This window comes from Artemia franciscana, chromosome 17 (assembly GCF_032884065.1).
Source record: "Artemia franciscana chromosome 17, ASM3288406v1, whole genome shotgun sequence".
Lineage (NCBI taxonomy): Eukaryota > Metazoa > Arthropoda > Branchiopoda > Anostraca > Artemiidae > Artemia > Artemia franciscana.
The window spans coordinates 4,112,251-4,125,439 of NC_088879.1; the positions used below are offsets into that span (position 1 = coordinate 4,112,251).

General features: G+C 34.3%; 1 protein-coding gene across 5 annotated transcripts in view; it reads left to right on the forward strand.

The window, feature by feature from the left end:
- The window catches only part of LOC136037704 (long-chain-fatty-acid--CoA ligase ACSBG2-like), a 115,388-nt gene extending 105,419 nt beyond the window's left edge, over window positions 1–9,969 (forward strand). For all 5 annotated transcript variants that reach the window (XM_065720463.1, XM_065720465.1, XM_065720466.1 and 2 more), the window contains 2 exons: window positions 4,322–4,580; window positions 9,765–9,969. In XM_065720463.1, the coding sequence (XP_065576535.1) occupies window positions 4,322–4,580; window positions 9,765–9,838 (333 nt within the window). In that variant the 3' untranslated portion in view covers window positions 9,839–9,969. The remainder of the gene's footprint in view (window positions 1–4,321; window positions 4,581–9,764) is intronic.
- The last annotated feature ends 3,220 nt before the right edge of the window (window positions 9,970–13,189 follow it).

Here is a 13,189-nt window from a genome sequence, read left to right on the forward strand (position 1 = left end):
AGATAGATCACTGTTATACTGGGTTGTGGTTTTTGTATGATAAACCTGCATAACCTGCATGGGGTTGATTGGGAGGGGGGCAAACGAGGGTTCTGGGGTTTAACTAGATGATGGAGTTCAGGAAACTACTTTTGTATGATTTTGGATGCAGGATAAGGTTTATTCCTGAAAAATGTTGGTCATAAGTTCAGATAGACCGGATTCGCACTTTCAAGGCATTAAAAACAGACAAAAAACAAGCAAATATAATATTGCTAGTCAGTAAAAAACAGTCTAAATGTAAAAAAGGCTGTAAAGAATCTAAAAAGCAATTAAAATTCGCAGGATTAAGAGGGAATAAACTAAGTAAAAACACAAGGACAAACTTAGTATCGTTACTAAGAAATACAAAATACAATTTAGTTGGAAAAATGGGAGACTGTAAAAACTGCTCAAAATTCGCAAAATCAAAATAAAAAAAATGCAAGTTAAAAATAGAGCGGGGGGGGGGGTTGAGACTTCACTTATTTAAAGTTCCAAGGACACTAAAAATGATTCTTTAAATTGGTTAGCTGGAAACTTACGCAACCATATACGTCTTAACAGTTAGAAAAAAAAACAACAGAAAGTCAATTGTTAATGAAAAATACCTCCATATACCGTCTTGCAGTTATAGCACTTAGTGGGGCCAAGTTCGGAAATAAAAAAGAGTGTAAAAAAATAAGCAGAAAATAAATGAAAAAATATATCATCATGACTCTAGATACTGTAGCTTTCCCGATTTCTGTAGCAAAGGACAAACACTGCCATAAATCTAGGCAATGCATTAATTTGCATACTATTAGAATTGTTTAAAACTCGTCATTTCAAATTATTAGTTGATTGACTTACTTTCATAAAAATATCTCTTGAGAAAGACCAATTAGGCTATCCTATTCTGTTGTGTTTATCCGTCTAGTTCACTATTGACATATCTATAAAATTCTTGCTTTCTTATTATTCTGACAATATTACTTTTATTACTTAATTCTTGTATATTACCACTAGTCTATATTTGTCCAATAGCTGTGGCTATTGGACATATAATAGCTAGTGATTGCTTTATCACTCTACTCTCAGAATAGCTCATAATAGCTCAGAACTAGCTCATAATAGCTAGTGATTGCTTTATCACTCTACTCTCAGATACAGATAAATGGGGGTTACAACCGTTTGGATTTGTCTGTAAACAGAAAAAAAAATTCAGCTTGCTTCTTTTCACGATTCAGTGTGGCAACAAAAGCGAAAATTAACGCAATGAAAAAATCTTAATAGTTTAACACCCAAAAGGAAACTTGTAGACGATCCTGGTTTTCAGGTATGAATAGACCTAAGGTGTGTTCAGGAGGGGCAAAAATATTTTATTTTAATGTCCGTGGTAATTTAACATACAAACTTTATACGGGACGAAAGTTCTTCTATCTCTTTCAGTAGACAATTTTATTGGTATAATTTTTGGTAATCTTTTTTTTTTTTTTTAAGCAGAAAGATAAAAGTGAGGTCGAACTGGGAAAACTAATTAGAGTAAAGTAGAGTTGTTCGGAGGCCATGGAGGACTTTGCAAGTGAAACGCAAAAAAAAAATCCATTCTCCTTTCCTTGAGGGTGACCAGATTGGATCTTTGAAAAAGATCCAATCTTTCAAAGATTTGAAAAGACGGAAAGATCCAATCTTTCCGCCTTCTTTGGACTGCCTATACTCTTTCTGACAATTCGCTGGAGATGCCAGGATGTCAATCAGATCAGGTATACTTGAGGGTTGAGTGTACAAATGAGAGGAAAATACTTTGTTCAAATTGAGTACCGGCGTCTAGAACGTTCATAGGAGTTTTTTTTTGTTTAGGGGGGAATAATTGAAACACTGCTGATTAATATGAGTTAGAAGCGCCTAAAAATTAGATTTTATTTTTTGGAGGGGCAGTCCCTGAGCGCTCTGTATACGTCCGTGACAGACATGTAGTCATGCTGTCTAATCTTTTAGGTGTTACATAGTTATTTAAATGCAGTTTGGCTTCCATCCAATTTACTTCTATACAGCGTGCTGACATATTATTTGTTCCAAGTATACCTGGAATAATGAAGATGAAACTTCCCCGTATAAAATACCACCTGAGACGAAAATCAATACTTGTGTATTCAAATTTAGTAAAACTCTACTGATGTAGTCTCCAGGACTACTAATTATATAGAAAATTGGTTGCTTTGTGATATGAGATCTAATCTTTAGAGACGAAAGATTTCAAAAATTTAACTCAAGACTTATTTTATTTTGAAATTAAATGTATTCGGAGATTGACAGAAGCTGTGGCCTATTGATTTTTGGCGGTAGCCTTATCACATCCCCGATTGCCATCTCAAAATATCTTGGAATATTTGAGGTTAAAAAAAAGTATAATAAATGCTGGCGGAATTTTCATCAACGAAAACACACACTGTAGAGGCTTCAAATTCCTATCTGTAAAAATCTGGAATTTTGTATTTTTTGCCAGAAAGAAAGATCACGGATGCGTGTTTATTTTATTCTTGTATTTTTCCCAGGGATGGTCGTATTGATCCAGTGGTCCTAAAATGTCGCGAGAGGGCTCATTTGAACGGATATTAAGGGTTCTAGTGCTCTTTTTAAGAGACCCAAAAATTTGTGGGGGGGCATCCAGACCCCCTCTTACGCCCATTTTTCCCGAAGTCACCCGATCAAAATTTTTAGATAACTATTTTGTTCAGCATAGTCGAAAAATCTAATAATTATGTCTTTGAGGACGCCTTAATCCCATTCAGTTCCCGGGTCAAGGGCTGCAAGTTATGAACTTTGCCCATTGTTTACTTATAGTATTGGTTATTGGGAAGTATGCAGACGTTTTCAGGGGAGATTTTTTCTGGTGGTGGGGTCGGGGGGAGGGATCTACGTGGGAAGATCTGTCCGTGGAGGAAGTTCTCATAGGGGAAGAGAATTTTCCATTTAGAGGGCGCCGGATTTTCCAGCATTATTTGAAAAACGATCAGCAATTCAATAAAAAAACATTTTTTTTTCAACTGAAAGTAAGGAGCAACATTAAGATTTAAAACGAACAGAAATTATCACGTATATGAGCGTTTTTCCCCTCTTCAGTACCACGCTCTTTACGCTTAAGTTTTTTTAGCACCTTCAAAAGAGCTATTTATTCTAATTAAACGGCCCTTGTGGTCCAGGGGTCATTCCTAATGAATTGGAACAAAATTCAAAACTTTAGCGTAAAGAGTGAAGCATTGACGAGGGGGCGAACCCCCTCATATACGTAATAATTTCTGTTCGTTTTAAGTTTTGGTGTTGCTCCTTACTTTCAATTGAAAAAAACTTTTTTTTTAAATTTAATGCAGGATAAAGAAAGTACGTGAATTTGATTATGGCTAAGAATTCAAATCTATGTTCAAACTATCAAAGTTTCATTTATGATGTAAAGCTTTGTCAAAAATCGAAAGGTGAGAATATAATGAGCATTTTTTCGACAAATTTACTATATTATAACTCTTCAAAATGTGTTTTCAATAAAAATGGGAACACCAGTTCTCTTGTCTCATGACCCCCCTCCATCTATCTATATTTTTTCTCTTGGGCATACAATGTAATATTTAATGTTACCATAGAAAAGTGTTTTTTGCAATGAGAGAAGCCCTTTCATCTCACGCACCAATATTACAGGTATAATATGGCAATATTCGTGGAATCACCAGGGATTACAGATTAATCTCTATCTCAAGATATTTATACGATGGATTTTTGGCACCCTTTGAGCCAAATTATCTTGTGTGCCGCAAAAGGGCCGAAAGTGCGAGTTTGCTGTGGTAAAATCATTCCACCACTTAAAAGATTGATATAACTTTTAATGTCCTGTCTAAAAGACCGATGGTTCCTTACGACTACCCTTGAGGAAAAAACATCAATATACAAACAAATAAACACCAACTTATGATCATCCTTCTAAAAAAAAAAGAAAAAACACGGAATTTCACGTTTTTAGATAGGGAGTTGAAACGTCTCATTTGCAAATTTTCGCAAATTGAGAATTTTATTTATTTAGAATCACCAAAGAACTGTTTTTTTTTTTTTTCATATATACACTGCTATAAAAACATTGTTTATAGAGTTTTGGTTTCTATTAATCCAGGTCGGTCTTTATGTCCAGTTTGTTCCAAAGAACTGTTTGATTTTTGTATCGAAAAAACCTTTCAGCTAGAGAACTGCTAGTTTTTCTTTGTGAATTATATGCTTAATTATACTAATGAGATAAAATGTTTCCAAGTTATGGTTCTACTTGTTTTTTTCTTAGACCCTTGTTGATCCCGAGAGTCAAGAGCCTTTGGACGAACTGACACCTGCCGTACGAAGCTGGTTCAAAGAAATGGCATCTGTAAATGTAGCAACAATCACTGATATTAGAAATCTGTGCAAGGATGTAAATAGCACCTCTTACAAAGCTGTCAACGCTGGCTTAATAGCTGCAAATGCAAAAGCAATATCCAACGCCCAGAAAATTCAAAAATGGACATTGCTTCCTAAAGACTTTTCTGTACATGGAGGAGAACTAGGTAAGTGTTTTCCTCTTATGGTATGGCTCACTGATATTTTAAAACAGTTTTACAGTCTGTAAAAACAGTTGGATAGACTGGGTAAATATTAATGTTGAATTATAGCTTACTGTACTTTTCTAGTGTTTTTAAATTCCTTGTCCATTGTTCCTTTACTCTCCTCTTTATAAAATAATTTAAAATTACTTATGCAAATAACTGTGCAGCTTAACTTATACAAGTTGTACGTGCATTAGGACAATGCATTTCCACCTCACTCGACATCTAAACAGAGCTTCTGAATGACGGTCTCTCATGATGAGCGGTCTTGTGCCCGTCCTTCGGCGAAGCTCACCGAGCATTTCTTCCATCTGTGACCAAATTTGTGAGAACCTCCTGCTGGCTCCAGTGATGGTGATGATCATCTTAACCTTTGGAAATTTTATATATTTTAGATTCGTCATAAAATGAGTCCTTTGATATAGATTCTATTTCCAAATTTCCATTTTTTCGACTTTCAGTTACCATGGAAAGGAGTGGTTTTTGTTTGCAGTTTGTTTCAAAAAACCGTTTGATCATTCGACATAGGTTTAATTAGCTATATTTGAACTGAGTTGAATTATGGTCTTTGAATATTCATTGATTTATTGCATGTTAATTGTTATGAGAGAGATAAAGTGAACCCTCTGTGGGCGTGAAGGCTGAGCAGAAAGCCTAAAAAGGGCTTTTTTAAGTACAAATCTCCTGAATTTTGGAGAGAGTTCGTTCATCTTAATACGGAGAGACGGAGAAGAGTTAAATCCCTGATATCATGTTATTCCTTACTACTTTGATCTAGGGTTGCAATATGGGTACCGTGGAGTGAAAGTTTGTCCCTCACTACGGGCATATTTTAAGTAACATATAAAAGGTGACATCTATTTACTTACATACGCAGAGGGGGAAGGACTCCGGGCATCCCCAGAAAGCAAGATTTTTTTTACAAAGACCCCCCCCCCCACTTAAAGAGCTTTGAAATTATGGCTCTGGATTTTCTTTTTAAGGATTCAAGCCTTCCTTCAATAAAATCGGGGTAAGCTTATTAGGGTTGTTATCATTCAAAAATTTGTGTAAACAAAACCTATCTTGACTGTGAACGGCAGGGTTAAGGGGATTAGAAGCACCCTAACATTTATAGTCATTTGTAACACCCATGGACTCAATAATAAAAAGTAACAGAAATTAAATTTAAAGATTTTTTTTAATAAGCAAAAAGTGGTCCATATTAAAAGAAACCAAACCTGTAATTATCAGAATTTTGATAACAATATACGGCGGAGTAATGCAGGCCTACTTCTATTCCACGCATGCAAAGTTCATTGATTTTAATTTTATCCTTTTGAAAGTTACTCTGTCAAATTCAAAGTCCCTGAGGACCCTACAGAGGTGATTTCAAGCTCCTAACAACAAAGATATGAAATATATTTTTTTCCATAGAAGATAGACATGGATATGTTTTTGTTTATTATTATTATTCTTTGTATTAAATGTTATAGACTAAACTTACATTACGACTGTCTGAAGCGTGTCTGTGAAGGCTCCTCATACTGAAGAAAAGATAGTTTCTGGTATCTAGTCATTGCAATAAAAAGTTTGACCTCAGAGTAAAAAGCTGTGCGTTGATGGGAACGAATACCATGGATTTGGCAAAACAAAATATAAAACTTTGAATTTTCTAACGTTAGAATTTCTAGTTTTTTGTTAATTTCTAAAAATTCTTAACATTTTCTTCAAAAATTCCTTGAAAATAAATTCTTAAATAAAGTAACCACAATTAGTAACTAGCTATACTTTTTGTACTCCAGAATGTTTCCAGTAAGACTAATTTAGGTTAGCTTTTTTTAAAATCCCAAGGTTTCGAAAATGAATGGAATCATTTAATTACGTCGACGAAAAAATAATCTAATAATCAGTCTGGTGTCTGGCTGATTATCATCACCCCCCCCCCTACCCCATAAAAATCCCCTTGCGGGCGCTGCCCCCAGAGACAATTAACTCCATAAAATCCTCCCGTGGAAAATTATCGCCCAAAAAGTCTCCCTCAGGGAGAATTGCACTCCCCCCTGATAATTACAGATAATTTTCTTAATTATTTTTTTTCGTGTTTTGGGGGACTGAGCTGTCATAGCTGGGTAAGATAGAGGTTAAACAAAATAATTTGCGAAATTAGGAGTTCTGTCCCTTTTAAATTTGCTTGGTTCTGACTTGCAGTTTAATGTCACGCGATTAAAATAAAGAAAAGAAAAAGAACTTTAAGGTACATTGGTTAGAATCATCTGATGGAATCAGATGAAAGTGGCAAATAAGACGTTGATAATCAGTAACTGACTACATCAGTTTTATTGTATTAACTAGGTTGCTAGCTACCGCTGCAGCCCGGATACCTGATTACAAACAGGAAAAAGCTTTGTCTTTTCTTCTTTGGAAAAGTAAGAGACGAACCAAAATGAATCATCAGTAAACTGAGTCCAAAATATGCAATGGTTACTTTTTATAATGATTTCTTATGTATTAAAATAAACAGTTTTAAAATTGTGTCTTCGAGAGCCTCTATGGTGCAGTGGATAGCTTGTTGGTATTCTACTCTAAAGGTTAAAGGTTCAATTCCTAAGTCAGGCAATTTTTACACATTTGTCAAGTTAAGGTCTTCTAATAATAACTACTTGACTGACACCATAAAGGATGAACTAAATTGATCCTTTGTGTAACGAAAAGTTCAGCCAGGACTTGACTGAAATTTTCGGTAAGAAGTAATGAAGCCAAGGCTATTTTAAAAAGTGAATTTTTAACCAAGAAATTTTATTGTAAGTGTTTTTTGTGTTATATTTTTATTATTTTCTTTGCTGACGACGTCCCTTAGATATAGGGCCTAAATATTCAAATAGGTTTTGTTCATTCACTGTTTTGGGAAAAAAAAGTCCTCGTTATTCTCTCTTCTGTATTTTTATTATGGAAAGAAAGTGTGGTCTTTGTCATTATATAAATATAGTTCACTTTCAGTGAAGCGCCAATAACGTAGTAGGCTTTTGATTTTTAAAGTTAGGAAAGGAGGCAGTACCAAAATCTTGTTTGTAGTGAAACTAAATTTATCGTGAACGGTCTTGGGAAGAAATAACGTTAAACTAAATATTTGATATATAATGATATCAACTACTAAAAAGCCCATCAGTTCAAAATTTGATTTTACTTTAATTTCATTTTTGTTTTCAATGTTGTATTAAGTACGTAATAAAATGTTTGTAATAAAGCACCGTTTTCAGTAAAGCACCAATGATGTAGTCGATTTTAGACTTTTACAGTGAAAGAAGGAGGCAAAACCCATACTCTTCTTTGAGTTGATTTTTGTTCGTTTCAATCTTGATTCGCACATATTAAAGCTTTATTCGTTTTAAAATTTATTCATTCATTTATATTAGTAGGCCTACAAGTTTTATGTTTGTTTGCTATAATTTTTTATTTAGTATCTGTTTGTTTTGGGTTTCATTAATGCTACAATAGTAAAATATTTGGATTTGTTTTAAGCTTGATTTGCATATTCAATTTAATCTGTACTCGTTTTAAGATTTATTCATCCATACAACAAAAGAATAAAAACAAAAGCAATAGGAAACCAAAAAAATAGAACAACAAGAATAATGTAAACAAAAACTAGAAACAAAATTTTAAATAAGGAAAACCAAAAACAATTGCCTCCTCCCCCCTCTCGCGGAAAAAGCAAACAAAATACATTTAAGCTACACCAACCAAAGCAGGTAATAAGAGCCCAGCCTAATACAGGTTAGATTTTAATTGGTTTCAATTTTAATGACGAACAATTCTGATTTTCACCTTCTCTTCTTCACTTGATTAGTCGCAATCCCTTTTTTCTTACTGTTAGTTTCAATTCTATTCTGGTTTTCATCGGCATTGAACATGTCTCATTTGATGCGTATTTTTTATTAAAAAATTAGCGTTCTTTTTTATCTTTGCTTTTCCTTTTTCGGTGGCCGGCGTTAACCCCCCTGGAAAATATCCCCGTGTAAAGTATTTCCGGAAAACAGCCCTCCACGGATCTCCCCTCTCCGAAAAATTCCACCCCCACACAAAGGACTAGAAATCTCAATTTCTGATCCAATGAGCACACTCCGAAGTTTCTGCGACCTTGAGCTGGAGGTTTGGACGAGGAAGGGACAGTCCTATTCCTCTATAGAATAAATTTTGCTCATTTTGGGGTTTAGTGTAATTCTTTACTTTCATAATAACAACGTAAACCAGAAATATTCCCAGATATCGTAAGGGAGTAAAGGCCAATTTTACATTTTTGCTGCATTTTTTTTAAGTTTCTTTTGTACCCCTTTCCCGCCTAAACATGCTTGGCCGGAAAACCCCTTTTTGCCTCCTTTTTGCACGGAAACTTTACCACCGAGAAGGAGATTGCCGGGATGATTTCAGAAATTGGAAAGAAATCAGAAATTTCAGAAATCAGAAATTGGCGTATCAACTTTTCATATAAATTATTTCATACTTGTTTTAACGGTACTTAAAAAATAGTTTTTTGCATTTTCTCAATAATAAGATTCTCCCTAAAATAAAGGTGTTAATATTAAGGAATTCCAATTAGAACTAAACCAAATTAAGGAACAGTTTTTTTTATATTTTTAAGATGTTGGAGATTTTGGAATGATTTTTCTTTTGGAGTTGGTATTTGTGTTAGTTCGAATAATATGTAGTCTATTAAGTTCATTTTCATATTTTTTCTAAATACCTCACTTGTTTTTATGACTCCTTTTCATTATGTTGATAAAAAAAAAAAAAAAAATTATTCATTAGTGGAAGTACATTAGTCACTGATGAAGTACTGCAACAAATTTGTTGTTACTCTCAGCCTTTATCAAAAAGTTAAATTGCAAACCATAGCAAATTTGTCTGGTGAATTGTCACCTCAGAATTTCTCTAAGAATTTCCAAAGAAAGGTCTTGAATAGTCGTAATCAATAGAAAGAATTTTAGATCTAGTCTCAACTGTGACAGCTTATATTTCAATTTTTGTCTGGGTTCGAACCCTTTCAAAACTGAATACCTATATATTGTATTAATTCCTGTCATTTGAATCTAGCATACTTTGAAGTTGGTGCTTTTCAATTGGCTATATTACATTCGTATTTTATTTATTAATTTTTCCTTTCAGGGCCTACCTTGAAGTTAAAGAGGGCAGTGGTATATGAGAAATATGCTCCGTTCATCGAAGAAATGTACCAATAGGCAACTTTCTGTAAATTAATATGTTATATGCTATATATTTCCGTTTTAGGAATATTTAAAATGTTTATTTCTGTGCCAATATTTGCTTCTTTATATGCATGTTATGGTTATTAAAATTTGTGGTTTTGCAATTTCGTCCTTTGTAGCTTTATAACGAATGCGTCTAACACTTGACGTCAAATTTCTCTTTCCTTTTATTTTTTTCTTGTCTTTCTAATTACGGGTGCTTCTGATTAATATCTTTCTGAATATCTTTTTAGATTAGATGATCTTTTTCGACAAGAATTTAAACACGGAAATTCATTTATTCAGATAGAAATAAAAAATCAGATTGATGAACAAAATATTCAACATTTAACTTGCTATTAAATTAATTATTTTCAAAAGGAAATCGCAAACCAATATTAAAACACATTATTTATATTCTTTCCAAACTTGAGTTATGACCATACAGTGCTGCTGCAACAATTGATGTCATTTATCGGAAATTATATGAGTCTTTCTATCTGCAGGTCAGCACTTTCATTACCCCAAATTCGTCCCTAATCCCCCACCAAAATAAAACTGGATTACAGAAGTCCCCCATTAAATTAAACGTTCGTAAATGCACGAACTTTGGTACGGAATATGAATTGTTAACTGTCGCTAACATCAATTTTCGTGAAGATTTCTGAGGACCCAATTTGAGGAGGGAAATTTGAGGAAACACCAACAATTGAGGATAGTCGAAGTAGTGCCACTGTTGTCATTGGAAGAGGTATATTTGATTAGTAGTAGGTTTGAATTTCCATGTCCTCGGGCCTAAAACGAAAAGGCTCATTTAGAAACTACTTTGTTAATGAGTACAAAATAAAACAGATTTCTCCAAGTTCCAAACTTACTAAGTACACATTTATGTATACCCTCTTACCCTATGGTAAGAGGGTATACATATCCCCTTCTTTTAAAATGAGGCATAAGGTGAGGGGGGTTTCCAAATCGTAGGAAGCTAGTGAAATTAGGAGCTAAGTGACCTGTTTAGGTTTCAAACAGTTCGTGGTAACGAACTGTAGTAAGGAGCGACCCGGCTCAATAGTAAACTAAACTCTAAATAACGGAATTTTGATGCTAAAATATACATCAAAAGAATTGCATTTTCATGCTAATTTTAAATATATAAGTTTCATCAAATTAGGTCTTTGTCATCAAAAGTTATGAGCCTGAGAAAATTTGTCTTATTTTAGAAAATAGGGATAAACACCCCCTAAAAGTCACAAGAATCTTAACGAAAATCACACCATCGCATTTGGCTTATCAGAGAACCCTATAGCAAAATTTTCAAGCTCCTATCTACAAAAATGTGGAATTTCGTATTTTTTGCCAGAAGAGAAATCACAGGTGCGTGTTTATTTGTTTTGTTTTTTTTTTTATTTTCCCCAGGGGTCATCGTATCGACCAAGTGGTCCTAGGATGTTGCAAGAGGGCTAATTCTAACGGAAATGAAAAGTTCTAGTGCCCTTTTTAAGTGACCAAAAAAATTGGAGGGCACCTAGGCCCCCTCCCACGCTCATTTTTTCTCCAAAGTCAACAGATCAAAATTTTTTAGATAGCCATTTTGTTCCGCATAGTCAAAAACCATAATAACTATGTCTTTGGGAATAACTTACTCCCCCACAGTCCCTGGGGGAGGGGCTGCAAGTTACAAACTTCGACCAGTGTTTACATATAATAATGGTTATTGGGAAGTGTACAGACGTTTTCAGGTTTTTTTTGGTTTTGGGGGTTGGGTTGAGGGGAGGGAGCTATGTGGGAGGAGCTTTCCTTGGAGAAATATGTCATGGGGGAAGAAAAATTAAATGAAAAGGGCGCAGGATTTTCTAAATTAATATAAAAAAACAATGAAAAAATAAACCTGGAAAAGTTTTTTCAATTGAAAGTAAGGAGTAGCATTGAAACTTAAAATGAACAGAGATTATTACGCATATGAGGGGTTCTAAAAATACTTTAGCATAAAGAGCGAGGTATTTAGGAGGAGATAAATACCTCGCTCTTTATGCTATAGTATTTTTAGTAGTTTCAACTATTTATTCTACGGCCTTTCTGATTCAGGGGTCATTCTTGAAGGATCGGCACAAAACTTACGATTTAGTGTAAAGAGCGAGGTATTAACGAGGGTACAAACCCCCTCATATACATAATAAAAATTTAAGAATATAAAAGTTTGTTACGTAAGTTAATTCCTAAGTTACGTATATTTTTTACTAATAAAAAAATTCGTTAAAAATTAAAATTTATAGTTGCCTTTTTGTGTGACCGAAAAATTGCATGGCAACTAGGCCTCCTTCCCCATCCCTTATTTCTCAAAATCGTCTGATCAGAACTAAGAGAAAGCCATTTAGCCAAAAAAGGAATTAAAATGTAAATTTCATTTTAATAATTTATGTGCGGAGAGCCAAAATCAAACATGCATTAATTCAAAAACGTTCAGAAATTACATAAAAAAAACTAGTTTTTCTAACTGAAAGTAAGGAGCGACATTAAAACTCAAAACGAACAGAAATTACTCCGTATATGAAATGGGTTGTCCCCTCCGCAACCCTTCGCTCTTTACGCTAAAGTTTGACTCTTTACCAGAATTCTGCTTTTTAAAACAATTAAAAGCTTTAGCATAAAGAGCGAGGGATTGCGGAGGGGACAACCCATTTCATATACGGAGTAATTTCTGTTCGTTTTAAGTTTTAATGTCGCTCCTTACTTTCAGTTAGAAAAAACTAGTTTTTTTATCTAATAATAGACATAGAGCAAAATGTTTGTTGTTTGTTAATGCACAAACTAAAATTTAAGCCATCAATTTATATAAAATATATACCATAATATATAAACTAAATTGTAGCCATTTTATCACGCATGTCCTTTTATTCGAAAGATCTTAAAAATGCGTAAGATTTGGAGTCTTTACACGGTCCTCCCGGGGGCCACCCTTGCCGATAGCTGGGCTTATGATCTCTTGTATTTTGGGCCGAGGATTTGAGTCTCGGTATAGCAGATCCTATAGCTTAAGGCGGTTTGACTTCAAACTCAGTCGTATGAGTATGGGGATGGCTTAAGGTTAAACAAATTCCCAAGTAACAGCAGTCAGGTGGAAAACGCCTGGTCTGGTCCTTCCAATGGCCGGAAGGATCTATCCCAGTAGTTGCAACTACTGTTGCTCAAAGCTACTTCTTTTTGCAAAGTGCATTTTGACAAAATCCTCATTACCCTAAAGTTTGCTTGTTTTTCCCTTAGCGCTTAAAGAAATGACTATTGTAACTCGAAGGGAATGTTACATGATCTTAACTGTCTTTCATCACAATTTTATGGAAACTTTTTTGG